This window comes from Fringilla coelebs (assembly GCF_963513975.1).
Source record: "Fringilla coelebs genome assembly, chromosome: 1".
Classification (NCBI taxonomy): Eukaryota; Metazoa; Chordata; class Aves; order Passeriformes; family Fringillidae; genus Fringilla; species Fringilla coelebs.
This window is the reverse complement of record NC_140028.1, coordinates 89,561,786-89,578,722: the sequence shown is the minus strand read 5'-3', so window position 1 is coordinate 89,578,722 and position 16,937 is coordinate 89,561,786. Positions and strand designations below refer to the sequence as shown.

At 38.7% G+C, this 16,937-nt stretch overlaps 1 protein-coding gene across 1 annotated transcript in view; it reads left to right on the top strand.

Annotated features, from left to right (window-relative positions):
• Positions 1–16,937, top strand: part of CAP2 (cyclase associated actin cytoskeleton regulatory protein 2) — a 68,243-nt gene that overhangs the window by 10,295 nt on the left and 41,011 nt on the right. Inside the window, exons 2-3 of the mRNA XM_084215358.1 lie at positions 1,470–1,594; positions 5,204–5,304. Coding sequence (XP_084071484.1) covers positions 1,471–1,594; positions 5,204–5,304 — 225 coding nt within the window. The 5' untranslated portion in view covers position 1,470. The remainder of the gene's footprint in view (positions 1–1,469; positions 1,595–5,203; positions 5,305–16,937) is intronic.

Genomic DNA, 16,937 nt, shown 5'->3' with positions numbered 1-16,937 from the left:
AATAAGAATTAGTAGTACTTGTTTGTAAATGAAAACATTTATTTCCATGGTGCTTTACTTATTAATTATAACATTTAGGCACTATGCACTGGCTGTGGAGACACTGAAGCAGCAATATTTGGTTTGGTTGCTGAGTGTTGCACAGTGGTGCAGTTTATCGGAATCTGCTATTAGGCTTTAATATCTCTGCGATACTAGCAGGCTGTTCTTTAGGAACTAATACATGTACACTTTTGTTCCATGTCTGCCTAAGCATTCTAGTCTCTGAGCCGTACAGGAATCAATATCTTGTGGAAGAACACCACAGGAGGGTGGCCCCAGAGAGCTTCTGACTCCCCCCAGCTGGGGATGTGAATTCCCCTGTTGCTCCTGCTTTTGCACATCCCGGTGCTGGGCAGGGGATGCAGCCTAGTGTGGGGGCTGGGCTGGAAGTGGCCACAGGGGTCATGCTAATCAAGAGCCATCATCATCACATGCACCCCTTGCCAAATGTTGCTTATCAGGATCAAACATTCACAGCCTTAAGTGGAAAACATGTACATTAAACTCACTCTACTAAATGATAGGGGATTTAAACATAGCTTGGCCTTTGATTACATAACTCTTTCTCACTCTGTATGGTATATAGCACTTTTTTCCTGAGAGATTGGCCAATATTCAAAAATGTCAATGCCTACATTGCCTCACATGTAAGAGAGCAGATAATCACATTGTGAGGAAAGAAGGCAATGTGTGAATTGTTAAAAATGTAACCTAATTTCTATTTAATCTTAAACCAAAAGCACTGTAGCAGTACTGCACAAGCAGGCCTCTGGATTTTTTTTTTCCTATCCAAATGTTAATTATCATTTGATTTTAAAAGCTTGGGAAACACTGGCTCATATCAGGTACTTCTGTAAGAAAAAAAGTGATGGTAAATCATATAAGAAAAATAAATGGAAGACCTTCTTGGATTTTTGTGTAGTCTTAAGTCAAGTGGCTGGTCCTGCTACAAAGTATAAAAGACCAAGGCAAATTTCAGAACAAACCTTTTCAAAAATCAGAGAGTATTAATTTGGTCTGTATTTTAGTCTCTGTAGATGCTGACTCAATTCTAGGCATAAGATTTTACCAATTACTTCTCTGACTATTCCAGTCGTCTCAGTATCTGGTTGGGAGCATATATACACATTTTGTCATAGGCTGTTCACGTGCAGACTGTTAAAAGCTACACTAGCAGTGGTTGGAATCTGCCACTTAGAAGGAAGAACCAGAGCTGAGTGCTGATCTGATGCCCTGCTGACAAAGAAGCAAGTTACCCTTTGTCAGCTGCTTCACTGCAACTAATTATGTGCCAGAAAGACAGTGCTTAAAAAATGAGAGTTTTACCATAAAAGAAAACGCCACAAGATGAACGGAACTGCAGCATGAAGCAAGGACTTACTGAGAGGAGTCTAACACTGTTTCTGTCCATAATGATTTTTTTTCAGAATGGCAGAGACTCATGGCCTGATGGAGAGATTGGAGAAAGCAGTGACTCGACTTGAATCATTATTTTCAGATTCACACAGATCTGGTGGAATGGAGTGTGATGGCATCAATGGAGTCAATGGAAGTAAGTATGTTATTTTGATATACGATCTCTCTGTTATTGAAAAATTACAAATAATGTATATGTTTGTCTTCTAAGAGGGAATGCAATCCCACCTCCTACAAATTCCGTATCAAAATAAAGTAATATTTAAAAAAAATTATTTAGAAGTGCCATGTAACAAGCTTAGTAGCATGCACAATTCTAAATTAATATGGTCTAGAAAATGAATGATTTTACTGTTTCTTAAATATACTGTCCATGTCTCAACTTTATTACTCTTTCAATTTTAGCAATTACATTTACAACTTATATTGTTGTAAAGGGGAAAAACCCAGCTCAAATACCTGAAGGATCTTTTATTGTAAATAACTCCCCAGGTGGAGATCTCTGCTTGAACTCAATTAGCAGAAGAAATGAGACATCCCCTAAATGTGCAGCATAAATATTCCTATAGAAGTCACTGATCTAAAGACTGTTGATTTGCCAGCTCTCTCTGAATTTCATGGTGCAGACCCACTTAATTTGTTTAACATCCTTAATCAAACATGAGTTTGTTTGGAAGCATTTGCTTACTAAAGACTGCTATACATCCATGGCCTTACATTCTTATCTCTTGAGCTCTCTCTTCTCAAGTGGCTCTCCAAAGCACTGCAGTGGAGAATATACTAAAAAAGCTTGCTCTTTGTCTGTTCATATCATATCATCGAATCATATTTTTTCATGCCTTAATTTTTGTGGTACCTGAAAGTTATAGGCTAAATAACTTTACATATGTGGTACTTCTAAATATAATGGAATAGGAATGCTCTTTCCTTTCTCCAAAACTTTTTTCTTCATCCAGAATCCCAACATACATCTCATTATTAGCTTCATGTTCTTTGCTTTCTATATTCCTTGCCCTTTCTTGAATTCTCCAGGGAAGAGCACATCCCAGCATGGACTCAGCTGCTGTACAGAAGCTGCAGGACACATGGAAAGTTGCAGGCAGCTTCTTTTACTGACACAGCAACAAGTGAAGTGTGTGAGCTGCTGTGTTGTCCTCTATGCCAGCTGACACATGCAAGGGTCGTTCCCTACACCCTTGTGTGCCATGGGCCTTCACACTGGCAGCTGCTGTGGAGCAACTGACTGAGAGCAATGTGTTTCTGTGGCAGGAAAGGAGCATCTTCCAGCAGGCTTCCATGGCAGATGAGTTAGCCAGTCACAGAAAGCTTCAGTAAAAAACTGCCTGCAGTCCAGAGAAAACCTAGGCAGCTAGCAAACTGTAGCAAAGTCAGGGAGAAATATGATCTATATAAAAACTGACAAATAAATCAATCACCACTAGGAATTGTGCAGTTCTCAAAGAATTTAGTCATGTAATGAGTCCATTTAGTTGAATCTGTATTTATTTAGAGCACAGTATTGCAGAACCAGGGCTGCTTTCAGAACAGGAGATAACACACCATGCCAAATACTTCCATGAAAACTGCTTGTATTCTTGACCTGACCTAAGAGCTCAGTCAGATGAAGAGATTCACCCCCAGGGAACCAGAGCCTGAACGCCCCAACAGATCCCTAGAAGAAACCAACTGAGAAGCCTTGTTGAAGTGTGATTATAAAACACACCCACTGGGAGACTGCAGTAAGAAGCTGAGATGAGCAGCACCATGGGGTGCTTGCCAGGCTGCATGACGTCTCCAGGCAGAGCTGTCTCACACAGGGACTCAGGAATTAGCTTTTGCTGGTGCAGTTGGGAAAGTCTTCAGTTTGTGTGACTGGTACGCCTACAGTGCCCCAAACACCACTCTGTGTGCCTGTGTCACTGTGCCTCTGCAGAGGTTCATGTTGCCACAGACATTGCAAAGGAAACAGTCTTACAGGTCTCTTCTTTGTTATTCTCTTTCAAAACTGTCACTCAAGCCAGAGTGGGGCCTTTTTAAGATCTCCAGTTGAAATGGGGGTATATTTCTTTCTTCAACCATGACCTCTATCCCCTAAAAGACCATTCCATAATCAGAATTATTAAAAGAAAATAACCTTGGCTTTTCAATTAGTACATTTTCAGAAACAGGGTGGGAGATCTGTACCTTTACTGTTTTCCTAAATGGCATTACAACAGCAGAACTGCAAATAAATCATCCCATTGCTCTGCACAGCCCACAGCAAATTCTAGTGAATGCTCCTGGGAGTGAGCTGCATTGAATAGTAAAAAATAGCATAGTTGCTTTCTAGTTCTGCATAGGAGAATTTGGTGTACTGTTATGTAAAACTCTGCTCTAAAAGGAAAATGTTACAATGAATCTTTTGGAAACATGCACAGATTTTGGAAAAGAACATAAATGGGCTTTGGAAAGCATCTCCACAGCTAAAACCTTTTGTGCATTAGGTCATTTGAGGGGTATACACACAAACACTTAATATGGAAGAAAGCCCAGAAATTCCTCAGAATTATAGGTGAATGGCATCAAGAGAACAAAAGGAGCCTTGAAATCCCACCTAGCTGACTAACTAAATTTTCTTTTTCACACAAGCCACTGCAACTCCAGTTGCCAGAGCCTGTCTTTTATTCTGTCATGAAGCCAGATGACTCTTGTGGAATAAAGAGGGCTTTCATAACTATGAATTTGGACACAATTGTTATATAGTGCCAAAAGGTTAAAGCAAATTCTCTGGGGAAAGCCTGGTAGCTCTTCAGAGCAATCCTCAGTCTTTATTAATGAGGGAGAGAGGCAGGGAAGAATTTTAACCTTGTTGTCTCAGATTCTACATATGTCGTAGATTCACATGTGTCATTCATGCTGGGTCTGGCAAAGGTTCTGAAGCACAGACAAGACATCAGGGAGTAGAGGGAGCATCCAAAGAAAGATTATTTTTGCTACCTTAACAGGTACTACATAGTGCTATGTGGAAGCCAGGTGCTTAAGAAACTGAGACCGATCTGCATTTTCTGATTGTTCAGTTAATCAAGAAACTGCTATGGAAAATAGCAGTTTTATTCCTCTTTTGTAATGTATAGCATATATAACGTCAATAGGATATGTTGTCTGGAAGACTTGTTTGAGCTTTCTTTATCCAGTGACAGTTTTGCAAGGTGAGACAACAAAATGAGGCGATTACAAAGCCTTATCTCACTGCTAAAATCTACTGTCAACCCATTCCAAGGACTCTCTTACTGGAAATGGAGTTGGTTGCTATTAAAAGCCACCAAACATCACAGAGATCTTCAGGAATGGAGTAGTATAAAAATAGTTGTTAAGTACAGTACAAGTTCTTTTTAGGGGATAATATTTGGTTAAAGTACAATAGGGGAATTTTGTTAAGAGAATTAGACTTCTCAGGTCCTTTGAAGGGCTGAGAGATGTTTGTTTTAGCACATGTTATTTTAAGACAAAAGAAGCTTCCCACTACATTATACACAGTAAATTCTCTTACAGGTTCCTATTCAAGTTCTACCAAGAGCAGGATTTTTTTCTCTTCCTTCTATCTAGAACAAAAATAATTTTACATCCCTTTTCACTGATTTCATAAATCAGAAATTAAGTTACAGCAATGTCCTCAGTTTCTATGATACATCTTCTCCATCTGCTACATGTCCTATGCATTATATACTTTATGAACCCATTATAATGGAATGTTCCTCTTCTACAGGCATAGCACCATATGTGGAAGCCTTTGATAGGCTGCTGAATGGCAGTGTTGCTGAGTTTCTCAGGTACAGCAAGATTCTTGAAGGTGACGTGAAGACACACGTAAGTATTTACTCAGATTTTCCCATGATGATGGAAGTGTGCAAGTCTTGGAATCTGTATAATCAACCTTGATTTCTGAGTAGAGGAGTATCTTAAGAGCAGAACAAACTCTTAATTAAGTTATTAATTCTTGTAAGTGATAGCCTGGCATAACACGAGTACAGTTGGTTTGGGAACAACACAAAGTTGTGCGGATTTAAAAGAAGAGATTGCTGCCTTCTACAGCACCAAAGTTGAACACCACAGAATGCAAAATATATAAGTATTCTCAGTCACAAGCAAATTGAATAGTTTTGTTGGCTGCTGAGCTCTTTGCAGGACAGGAACACAATAAAGAAAATGTGCCAACAAATTAGTAGCAAACAGCAGGTGGGCCCAAGTAATGATAACTTCCTGTGGTTGTTTCCTAGGCATGTGTATCATCATTCCAATTAATATAGAGATTTTTTTCTGGTTGTTCATTTTTATTACTCACATCTCTTTCATTTGTAACAATGTAGCAAACTAAAACTTATTCAGCCATTTAAATGACCTTTTGTTAAAAATATAAGTTGCAGCAAGGAAGTCCTATGTTATCATTTTCATGACGATAGTACTTTCTAACCTTATGATCTTAACCTTGTGATCAGAACTTGTGCCATTTTATTTTTTTAAGCTGGTCCTTCCCTAAAATGGGTGGTGATGGAATTGACAAGGGATGGAGTCATCTTACCAACAGCTTACCAATATAGATTTGGGGAAAAAAACAAACCAAAAAACGATCCCACACACAAGAGAGCAGGGGTCAGTGCAAACTGGATCTGAAGGAGTGTGATGCTTTTGACTTTTCTAGTAGATCCATGCCATCAGGCCTTCCTCTGTGTGTACAGTTCCCAGTTGATTGCTGGAGCTGGTCTACATAACAAAACACTGTAGCCAGAAAAATGTGCCGTCCTACAAGCCACTGAGATTCATGTTGCAAGGCCAGCATAAATATTCTTCGGGACAACCAAAGCAACCAGTCTACTTACAGAGAAAGATGACTGGATTATTCTGTGATCTGTGTTTTTTTCCTCTGGTGTTACATGTTCTGGTTTGTAGGACAGAGTTTCTGACCTAGTTAGGCCTAGAAATAGGAGGGAATAAGAAGACCAGGCAGTCCTAGACAACCTTTGTTTTTCTGAGGAAATGCTGCACTCCCTTTTTATTTGAAAAAGCCCAACAATTATACTATAAGCTACAATATACGTACTTTGTTCTTCACAGAAACTAGGGGAAAAAAAATAAATGGGGGTTGGAGGGTTGGAGGAAGAGTTACGAACCTAACTGAACAGAGGATTGCTCTCTGGGAAGGATTGATTCTAGCTTGGTTTTTACATTCATTAGACATCATTATTTTGCAGTTTATTTCTCAACAGTTTAGATCTGAGTGATACAAAAATAGTCTTCTTACCAATACTAAGCAGGGAAAGGGATTGCATTAAACATTCTAAATTGCTAAACCCTTTTTAATATACACTATCTGTAAATGTTTAAATCATTAAATCAGTAAGTGTATTAATTTATGCATTTGTCACTATTTCTTACTCATAATTGAGTCCATATAAAAGATTATTAATAATTTGTCAGCCAAGTCTGTGGACAGTCCCTAGCATATTGTTGATGATAGTGTAATGCAAGCTGTGATACGGAGTATTTGTTAGTGCTGCGAGCTTAGACATTGCATTAGCTTTCTTTACATAAAGAAACTGGTGATTCTGATTGCAGCCTACTAAATATTCTGAAATCTTAGATTCTGCATTTACAACTGTGGTTGCCTTATGCTCATGCTTATCACTGAAGCAACATCTGTGCTTTACCTTAACAAGTGGAACAAGGAGTATTTTTCTTCTGGGTGTCTTATAGACCATGTGTCCTCAGCATTATACTTGCAGCTGCTGTCTCTTTCACATAATGAGCTGAAGGGAAGGTTGTATTTTATTTCAAAAAACACCTGTTGCCTTGAAAAACCTCACATACCTGACGGACCAGAATGGTAATATGAGAGAGAGACTTCATATTATGCTAAAGAAATGAGGGATTTAACATGATGTGTTTTGTGCTGATGGCTGTAACGATTGTGTGGTTTGTGTGCCTGGCAAAAGGCAGAATTCAGACACAACTGGTATCTGTTGGGGAGCCTTGTTCCTATTTTTTCAGCATGCTGTACTCTAAAAAGTCTGTTGAAAGAGAACAAAACAAACAAACCACAAAAAAGAACTGATAGCTAGCTTCTGGCTCTCTTAAACACTGCAGCACAGTGGTCTTTACAAAGATTAGTTTATCAGAGTCCTGCTTAGGCTCAATCTTGAGAGCAAGTTATTTCTCATTCAAATTACATTACATATAGTGATGAATCTCTGAGATCAACTGCACTGAAGAAATGAACCACTTTTTAAAAGACAGGGAGAGTGGTTAGGCTTTTACATACTCTCTTTAAAACTAATTACCCTAAACAGCTGAGATAAGATAATTTCCCTATTCTGTCACTGTGGAATAAAGATCTGGTGATTATATGGATATTTATATGAAATGCAAAGTCCCCTACAGGCACAGATTTTATGAAACCACTTTCTGCTGTCCATGTCATAACTAGAGCATGTGAAGTCAGTGAAAGAGCGAATGTGGCCAGGACTGCTATCAACCAGCTGTCTTTGCCCTGACATACCAGTGTCTGGGAGGCTGTCACCAACCATTACAGGTTGTAACAGCCCTGAAGTTGACTCACCATATATTCCAACACCAAAAACTGTCCTTCTGTCAGAATAAGGGAAATTCAAAATCAGTATAAAACAGATTGTGCCTCTACAGCATAGGCCATGAAACCAGCACTACATAAAATGTGTTAAGGATGACAAAGAGCTGCTTGTGGAAGACATAGTGTACCTTTAGATTGTGTCCCAGTGAGGAAGCTGGGTTCAAGCAGGTTTGATGAGCTCTTCGCCTTGGCAAAGCTAAGAAACCAAGACTTTAGAAGGCCAAGAAGCAGGTTTTTGTAATGTGTTTGTTATGAATTTCTTCACATTATTTTTGTTTATGTGCTATCTCAAGTGGTGGAATACTTTGGCTTGAATTTGAGTAATATACCAGATGAGACATCACGATAGGAAGAGAATGTACTGTTTCTACAAGAGAAGGATAGATAACCCCACATTTCCATATTTTAGTATTTTATGTGGTACAGAGCAGAGCATAATTGCAGCCTTCTGTCAAACACATAAGCTAATACTTGCCTTTTAAAAAATGTTTATTTGTAAAAATCTTTTAACCTCCCAACCCCACCAGTTGAAAGAACAGATTGTCTGTGTGATTCATTTATGTTCCCTCTTCTCTCATCCAAGCTATTTATCTTGGAATGGAAAACTATAAAAATATGGATGCCTTTTTCCTCCTTTCTTCCATCAGCTTCCAGCTGCTGAAATGCAGAGCTCAAAACAAAAGCTCAAAGAGCTTGGAGCATTCAGAAATGAAGTGGTAGGTGGTTCAGTTGCTCCTTATTGGAAGAGGGTTTGGATGCAATCCACTACATGTATGACTGCCTGAACAAGGTTAGCACCAAGAAGTAATTCACAGCACATTATCCAATCTTCAGGAGTTCTCTGTGTGCATGCACTTGTTTCTTATCATGGTGAGCAGAGAAAGCAATGTGTATCCCACAAATTCTTATGCACATACCCAGAGAATTTCTTTATCTATTACATGAAAGCAGTGACATTCTTCTCTTCTTCCCCGTAAAGTCCACATAAATATAAACAGAGAGCTGAAAGCAGGAGGTATGTTTTATGAGATATATATGCACTTTGCAAAGTGCCACTCTGGTTTGGACTATCAGTGAAGTTAAAAAATCCTACCTTCCTCTTTTTTTACAAAAGAGTAGTTATGACACATGAAATAGACAGTTATGATGCATGTTGTCTTTCCATGTGAGAGATGCTGTAGAAGGAGTCCATGATGTTCATAGCCCTGAACTTTGAGCAGGATGTGCTGCTGTCTGTGCTACACCAAAAAAACACCCACTTTTGCACTTTATCTTAGCTTATCTAAATGCAGACTATCAAACCCATTATTTGACTGATTCCTCATTCACAAGGCAATTTGCTTACAGGGCAACAGAATGCACAAGTGTACTCTCGTGTTCATCTTTTGTGCTCAGAGGCTGTGCGGTTTTAAGCATTGTATTGAAAGTTGAATTAGAGCTCAGAGAAGAGGATGATGTCAACATGCCCAAAGAGAAGCTTGCTGTCAGGCTGCTTTTCCATTTCTGTGAGAGGTATTTTCTGCTACATGGAATAAACACCAAACCAAGGTGCCTAGTGCAGGACTGGGGAAAATGGAATACATAAAAAAAGAATAAAAAGGTAGATATTTTTGACATCATACAAAGTGCACTCAACTGAGAGAAAGAGTCTTAGAGTGTAGAAAATGGTACTGCTGTCCACCAAAATGGAAAATAAAATAAAATCATCAGCCTTGGAAATCTGTCAGCATTAAAGTTGATTTTGTAATGCTAATTCAGCTATGTTTCTCACCCTATATATGTACTACAAGATACTTCATAATATGAGCAATAAATGTTCACTTTATTAGGAGAAGAAAGATGGAAATGGAACATATACAGTCTAGCTGAGGGACTAATTAGAGGTTAGTTTAGAAAAAACCTGACATTTCTAGCAGTTTTACAACTTTTGATTGCTCTGTTCTAAAGGACAACTTCCCATATGGCCTAGGAATTGAATCTGGCTTTCAAAACAAGCAGGATTTTTTGAGGCAGGTGGAGTGGTGTGCAGACATGCTTGTACCTGTTGGACTGTAAGACACCTCGTTGGGAATAAAGATGGCTCCTGAGCAAGAAGGACCTGTCCATTCCAAGTCTAGAACACCACATCCTGAAAGAGTGCGTGTTTTTCCAACAATTTTGATGGGAACTGGATCAAGCTGTTAGTTTCTTGACACTGACATTTGCAGTAAATACCACTTGTTTTTCTTATTATTTAAAAAGGCAAGGAAGAGATTAAAGTCAAACAAGTATTGAAAAATCAATGCCATGGTGGCCAGCTGTGGGCCACTGGGCTTTTAGTTGTGTATTGCTGGCACGAGAAACCTGCACCTGTAAATTCGGGGGGGATAGTGGTGGGAATATATGATGAGAACATTCCATGTGGCTTTTAGTCAGAAACATAAGAAATCAGAAACACAAACACTCAAGGCTGTCAAGATTTATTCATAACCTGTTTTCATGGGGGTTCTTCACATATGGAGTAGTTCCTGACTTAATCCATAAGCAATTGATTTCAAAGTAGTGCAGTTGATCAGGGACCATTACAGACCATTTTTGACCAAGGTCTAAAACTATTGCCCCCTAAAAAGGATATGTGTATATGGTTACTCAGTGCAGTGGGATCTCCAAAGGCTGCTAGAAAAAGATACCAGAATTATTTGAGTAGGAAACTTTATATGCAGTGTGAAAACAAAGAAAAATCCGTCATGTTTGCCCAAGGAAATGTTAGGTATGTTGCTCTTATGAAAAAAATGTGATCATGAAGGGTTCTTTAATTGACCACATGAATTCAGAATAATATTCCATGTTCAGACTAGATATAAGGTCCATGTTTTACCAATCAATTTATTTAATGAATGGAGCAATTAATCAAGGCATGCATTGCATTTTTGGCCATTTGAAGTCAAAATCAGAACTGATCATATGCTTTAGCTCATGCTAATTTTGCTATCCCTATACAATTTTTCATTGAAGCCCTTTAAGAGAATATTTGAGTCAACTGGCAGGAAACCAGTTTTTCTTGGTGGTTTTCCAGGAGAAGCAGTGTACAGACTAGAGGCATAAGAGTTCCACAAGTTGAAAACCACTGTGTCAGCTTAACCAAAAATCATAAGGTGATAAAATTACATAGCTAAAAGAGTGAGCTAAATCACAGATGGCTTTAGAGTGTGAACCACCTACACTCAGAGCCACAAATACAGTGTGAGAGTGTCTCCACGAGCCCCTTGCAAAGCCATTGCCTAGGATGCTTGCTGGTGTAAAGTCAGGAGAAAACTTATTAGGGAGGATTGAATATATGGAGCTAGCACAGAGCCAGGGTCCATGAAGAAGCCTTGGTAATTACTTTTCTCTCTGTTTCAAAGCAGTCTACATCTAGAGAGCATATAGGTGACAGTCATCTCAGGCACTCAGCATCACAACTGCTGTGAGGTGTGTGGTTCTCACAGCAATAACTTCTAGTGAACTACTGCCAGGTTACACTTTCTTGATCCATCAGAGAAACAAAGACCGCATACTTGCTATTGTCATCAGCATGACCTCTTGCGACTGAAAATTCTTTTTACTGGTGCTTATAATTCTTATATCTCTGGTGAAGATTATGAATTGGAATGGTAATGTAATTTAAACCCATTTGTTTCAATCTGAGAAATACATCCATAAATGCTTTTTTTCTCCCTTTTTTATTTTTCTGTTTTGGGACACATGCTTGAATGATGTCATTTGTTGCTACAGGCTAGGAATAAGTCTTTTATTAATTTTCAGTCTCATTCTTTCTGAAGAGCACACGTACACTCTTTTCACTCATCTGCCTCCCCATCTCTGACCTGCTTTTATTTTGCTAGTTGGTTGCAACTGTTTTGAGTGTATAGAAATGCTGGGCTTGGAAACTGAGAAGGCTGTTCATTGTCATCAGCAAAAAACCAAACAATGAGCTCAGAATCTGGCTCTTCAGTCAGTTTCTAGTAAAAAGGAGTTCAGTGAATAATGAGAATTAAGCCACAAGGGAAACCAGTGTGCGGTTTGAATGTTGTTTTAAATAAGCTGGGAGTGCTGTCAGGAGTGATGAGGGTATAATGTGGCCACAAACGTGCATTGCCTCTATTTATCCAGTATGAATTGCATGATCAATATGGCCACATTTCTGAATGTTGAAGAGTCCATTAGGATAGATTAAACCATGTCACTGTCACTACTAACTTCTTTTAGTCTCCTGACACCCATGAATGGAACTATGTATTTCCACAATTAATCTGCACTGCAAAGCAGTTTAAGTATTGGTACAGAGTTTCATAAGTTTAATTATGTGTTTTATCCCAGAGACACAGTAAAAAGATTCATTAAGCATCTTTATGTAGAACTTTGAGGCTGAAACATTTTTTTGTTGTTGCTTTAATACGTGTTCTGTTTTTAAAAACACCTTAGTTCAGATCTGCTTTTAAATCACATCCTTGCCTTTCAGAGAGGCTGTCTCCCTCCCCAAGTACATATAGGCTTTTGTTATTTAGCACCTCTGAAAAGGAAAACATTATTCAGATGGGAAGAAATGATAAAATATTATTATAGATGTCTGAGCTTTAAGTTTTGAACTGGTTTCCATGTTAGCAAATTTTGATTGGGTGCCTGGGATTCTTTCAAGGTGATGAAAGTGGAAGTGAATTTACAAGGAGACAAGTTCTAGCACTTTCAGCCTTTGAGTTGCTTTGAGAGAGCTCAGTGGGACTACTTGCAGAGTGAGGTGGCAGTGTCACCAGTTGTCCTGAAGTGCATGAGAGGCAGAACATACAAAAAAGTCTTTTCTATATAAGAACCTATTTGTCCAAGCTTTTTCTCTAAAGGTAGTACAATTTCTTAGAAATCAGTGGGTCTTCAGTCTTTTTCAGGCAACTTGTCAGACAAAGTCAAAAAATCAGTTCTTCGCAAGGGTGCTCAGTGATAACTACTAGAAGAATATTTCTGCAGTAAAACCTCAAGAAGTGCCATAACCTTTTTAAGTTACAGAGAGAAGCATCTGAACTTCCTAGAACTTGTATTTGTTAAATCAGGGACACATCTAAGGCCTGTGAAATTTTAAAGTCTTTTCTGAAATTTCCTTTGCATGGATTTGGTCCTTCACTGAGAAGGGCTTCTGACAGAATAGCTAGTGATAGAGAGGGGGGTCGCTTAGCAGCAGCCTCAGGGGCAAAGCAGCCCAGCTGAGAAATAACCAGAGTGCCTGCAACCAGCACAGCAAAAGCGTGTTTGTGCAGATCACAATGAGACCTGCAGGCCCCGAGATCTCTGTGGTTCTCTGATGTGCTGGCTTACATGTGCTCCATGGAGGAAATGTAGGTTTGCTTTTCCTCAGGGAAATGAGTTCTTTCCACAAATAGTTCCTCAATGCTAGCAACCAGGTCCTCCAAAGAACTCTCAACTCAGATATTCATGGGAAAGAAAAAAGGCACCTGAATTAAAAAAAAACCTGTTGATCTTGGTAATAACAAAGTTTAGACTTCATTACTTCAGTGCATTGTATGCAGTTTCTGCTTATTTAAAGTAATGCACTTTTTCAGAGATGCATAATGCAGCTCCAGGTAACAGGAGAAACTAGAGGCTTCAAAGGGCTGTGAAACTTTAATGTACCCCATTTTCTGTTTTTCAGTGAAATCCTGAACTGAGCTGGTTTCCCTTTGCCATCACTCTCGGAGAAACCTGCTTGTTTTTTTGTAGGCTAGTCAGGATGAAGAGCTGTAAGAGCTCTCAGGAAGACTGTGGCCAACTTCCTCCCTGTGCAGGTTGGGGTGCTTTCTGTCTACTCTTCCTAATACAGTTTACCAAAAAAAAAAAAAAAACCAAAAACCATTTTGTCATGGCATAATATTTGACATGTGATACAATGAATATTCATGTAATGTACTTCCCCCTGGAAAAGCCTTTTACCTCAGGAGTCCCAAGTTATTTAACAGAATGGAGGCAGGTCAAATCCTGCTTATCACTGATTGCTGTTACTCATACCTTAATGCTCATAAAATACAGTATTGACAGTCTTTGGTTATTAGAAGCTCCAGCCAACAATGGTGGCCTGGTATTTCAGTGATGAAGAGAAGCCATTTGTTCTTATGGTGGTTTTATGCTTGTTTTTAAAATGTTTGGCTCTTTTTATCTGTTGTTTGTTTCTATGGTGATCACTAATGACATATTACAAAGGCAGAAAATGACAGCACAAATCCCCCACAGCTGACAAACAATTTGTGGCTGTGTCTGGTCTATAGAGAAGCACCAGGGACCAGGTGCTTACATCTAGATCAGGTGCTGCAATGTGACAATAGCACCCTTTACTTCTGCTGATGTGGAGGCCTTTAAACGTAGATCCATGGTTGTGTGCTGTGCAGTGAGGTGGCAGGAGATCTCCATCAGGTGACTTGGCCCTTTGCAGAAATCTGCGATGGAAATGGCAAACTTGAATTCTTGAATATTTTCAAAACTGCTCAGAAAAGAAAGGTGTTGTAAAACCACCAACACTTTAGTCAGTAAATAGACCGCATCTTGAGTAATGAGTGGACTTTTTATTTTTGTACCAAATTCTCAGTATTTTTCTGTAGAGGGATAGAATATAAGAAAATAAAGACAGTGTAGAAAGTAATCTTACCCCTAAAGAGTTGCAGCTGGGCCAATTATCAAAGATTAGGAACAGGCCTGACTTTAACAGGCCACAGCTGTAACCAGTGGGAAGAAGAGTGTTATAAAAGAGCGGGTTGGCTAGTTGAGAGAGGAACTGGAGTCAGTTGGCTGCTTTGTGAAGAAGAAGGAGTCAGTGTTCTGAGGAGCAGCCCATGAGAAGCACCAAGAAGGTATGAAACTTTTTGCAATAGGAGGCAACAGTATGGAACCCCTGCAATAAGATGGCAACGTTTTTCTTTGCTGAATCTTCTGGAATCCCTAACTATCAGGACATTGCATCTGGTTTTGGAACTTCTGTGTAAAAGATGAAATGAATGGAGGTCAAGAGAAATGAATGGAGGTCAAGAGATTTGTAGATTTTTGGCTGATGTCAAAGAGATTAATGAAGAATTTTTGAATCTGGAAGAAAAAAAAGCAGCCTCAGCTTTAGGAGAGCATCAACTAGTCAGTAGCTTTGGTCTGGCCTTGCTCTTCCTCTCTTATGGGTGGCAAAGGTTATTTGACATATTTTTAGAGAATATGATCTCCTGTTGCTTCACTTGGCAGTAATAAGTAGCTGCAATGGCCCTAAAACAAAATATTTATATCTGTTTGAAGCAGTGACAGATGAACAAAATAATTGACTGTTTCTGCTACTAATATTAATAATTAAATAATTAACAAAGCTGACATTTAAATAGTATTCATGATGTTTTAAACTTAACAGTCCTTTAAAATCAATCAGAAAACCACATGTCATTCAAAACTGAGAGAGTTTAGAGGAAATTCTGGAACACTGCAGCAAACTTTATTGGTGCAAATGATGGAGAACATGTGTATTATTTACCCAAGACAATTAATGTAAAAACAACTGTTGTATTTTTGGATATCCCTTTTCTCCAGTTCATCTTTACAGTTCATGTCTCAGATGGAGAAATAAAATGGCAGCAACAATCTATCCCAAATTATTCTATCCATTTTATATTGCTAATTAGCACTGAGAGATCTTAAAGAATGGTATGGTTTGAACTCCACCAGAAGTGAGAGCTCTGAGTGGTTTAAGTCACAGTGAAGCTTACTAAAATTAAAGTTAATGAACAGAGATACAGATGCTACTCTGAAACAAGCAATACGGTGCACAGTTACATGACACAGTGTTTAATACACTTGCAGGTATAATCATCCAGAGAGCCCAGCACTGATGCAATTGATAGCACTGATTGATACTGTCTGTACAGGCAGTGGCAATGCTGAGAAATTTCAACTAAAATTCCCTAATATAGACATAGCCATAAAGGCTAAAAAACACCAAAAAAACCTCAGTATTGGGGACAGCTAATTGGTGGTAGTTAATGTGTATGTCTGAAAGTAGAAAAGAAAATATCTCAGGTGGTGTCTGGTTCTTTGAAAACCAACGGTAAGTCCCCCACTGACTTCGATTTTGACTTGAATTTCAATCCTGTTTTCTGCATGGACCAGTGAGAGAAAGGTGACGGGTTTTTTCTTTTTTACTTTTCATTTTCCAGAGTAGGAAGTGCTTTGTTTGTAGAACTGCCAGTGACTCTTTAAGGCTTGGTCCAGTTTTTAAAAATCTCTATCAGCCAATTAGCTGTTCAAAATAAATACTGTCTATTTCGCTAGCCTGGATGGTTTCTATAGCAGCCTCATCTTAACTTAAACTCCATTCTTTTTCCATTTCTTTGCTCTCCCTTCAAGCCAGCAGCCACTTTACCACTTCCCTTTAAAGAGGCTTTTGAAAGCAAAATGTAAAAGACAAACTGTGTCTCTTCCTCTGGTAGTGTTGTCCCTCTTAGAGAAAGGCTGGGGTCAATGAAGTGCCATCTGTAGTTTTCATTTGCTGAAATGAAAACTGCAGTCAGTCACTGTGTCTTTTGCTAGATACAAAGGACCCATAATTATTTCTGCAGAAATATTTTGAACTCAGGACCACTAAATCCCATTTTCCCTTGTGTCCTCTTTATAAACTAGAACTGTATTTTGATTTGCTAATTATCTCTGTTAATGTTAGCATGTATATATAAGCAGATATGTGATATTCTCCAACAATAAATGTCCAGTGGATTCTGATATTTTCACTGTGCTTTTAAATGCTATGATTTTGAGGAAATACAGTATTAAATACAATAGCATTTGACAAATTCTTTATTATAAGGTCAGTAGGGTAATTTTCTTGACTAAA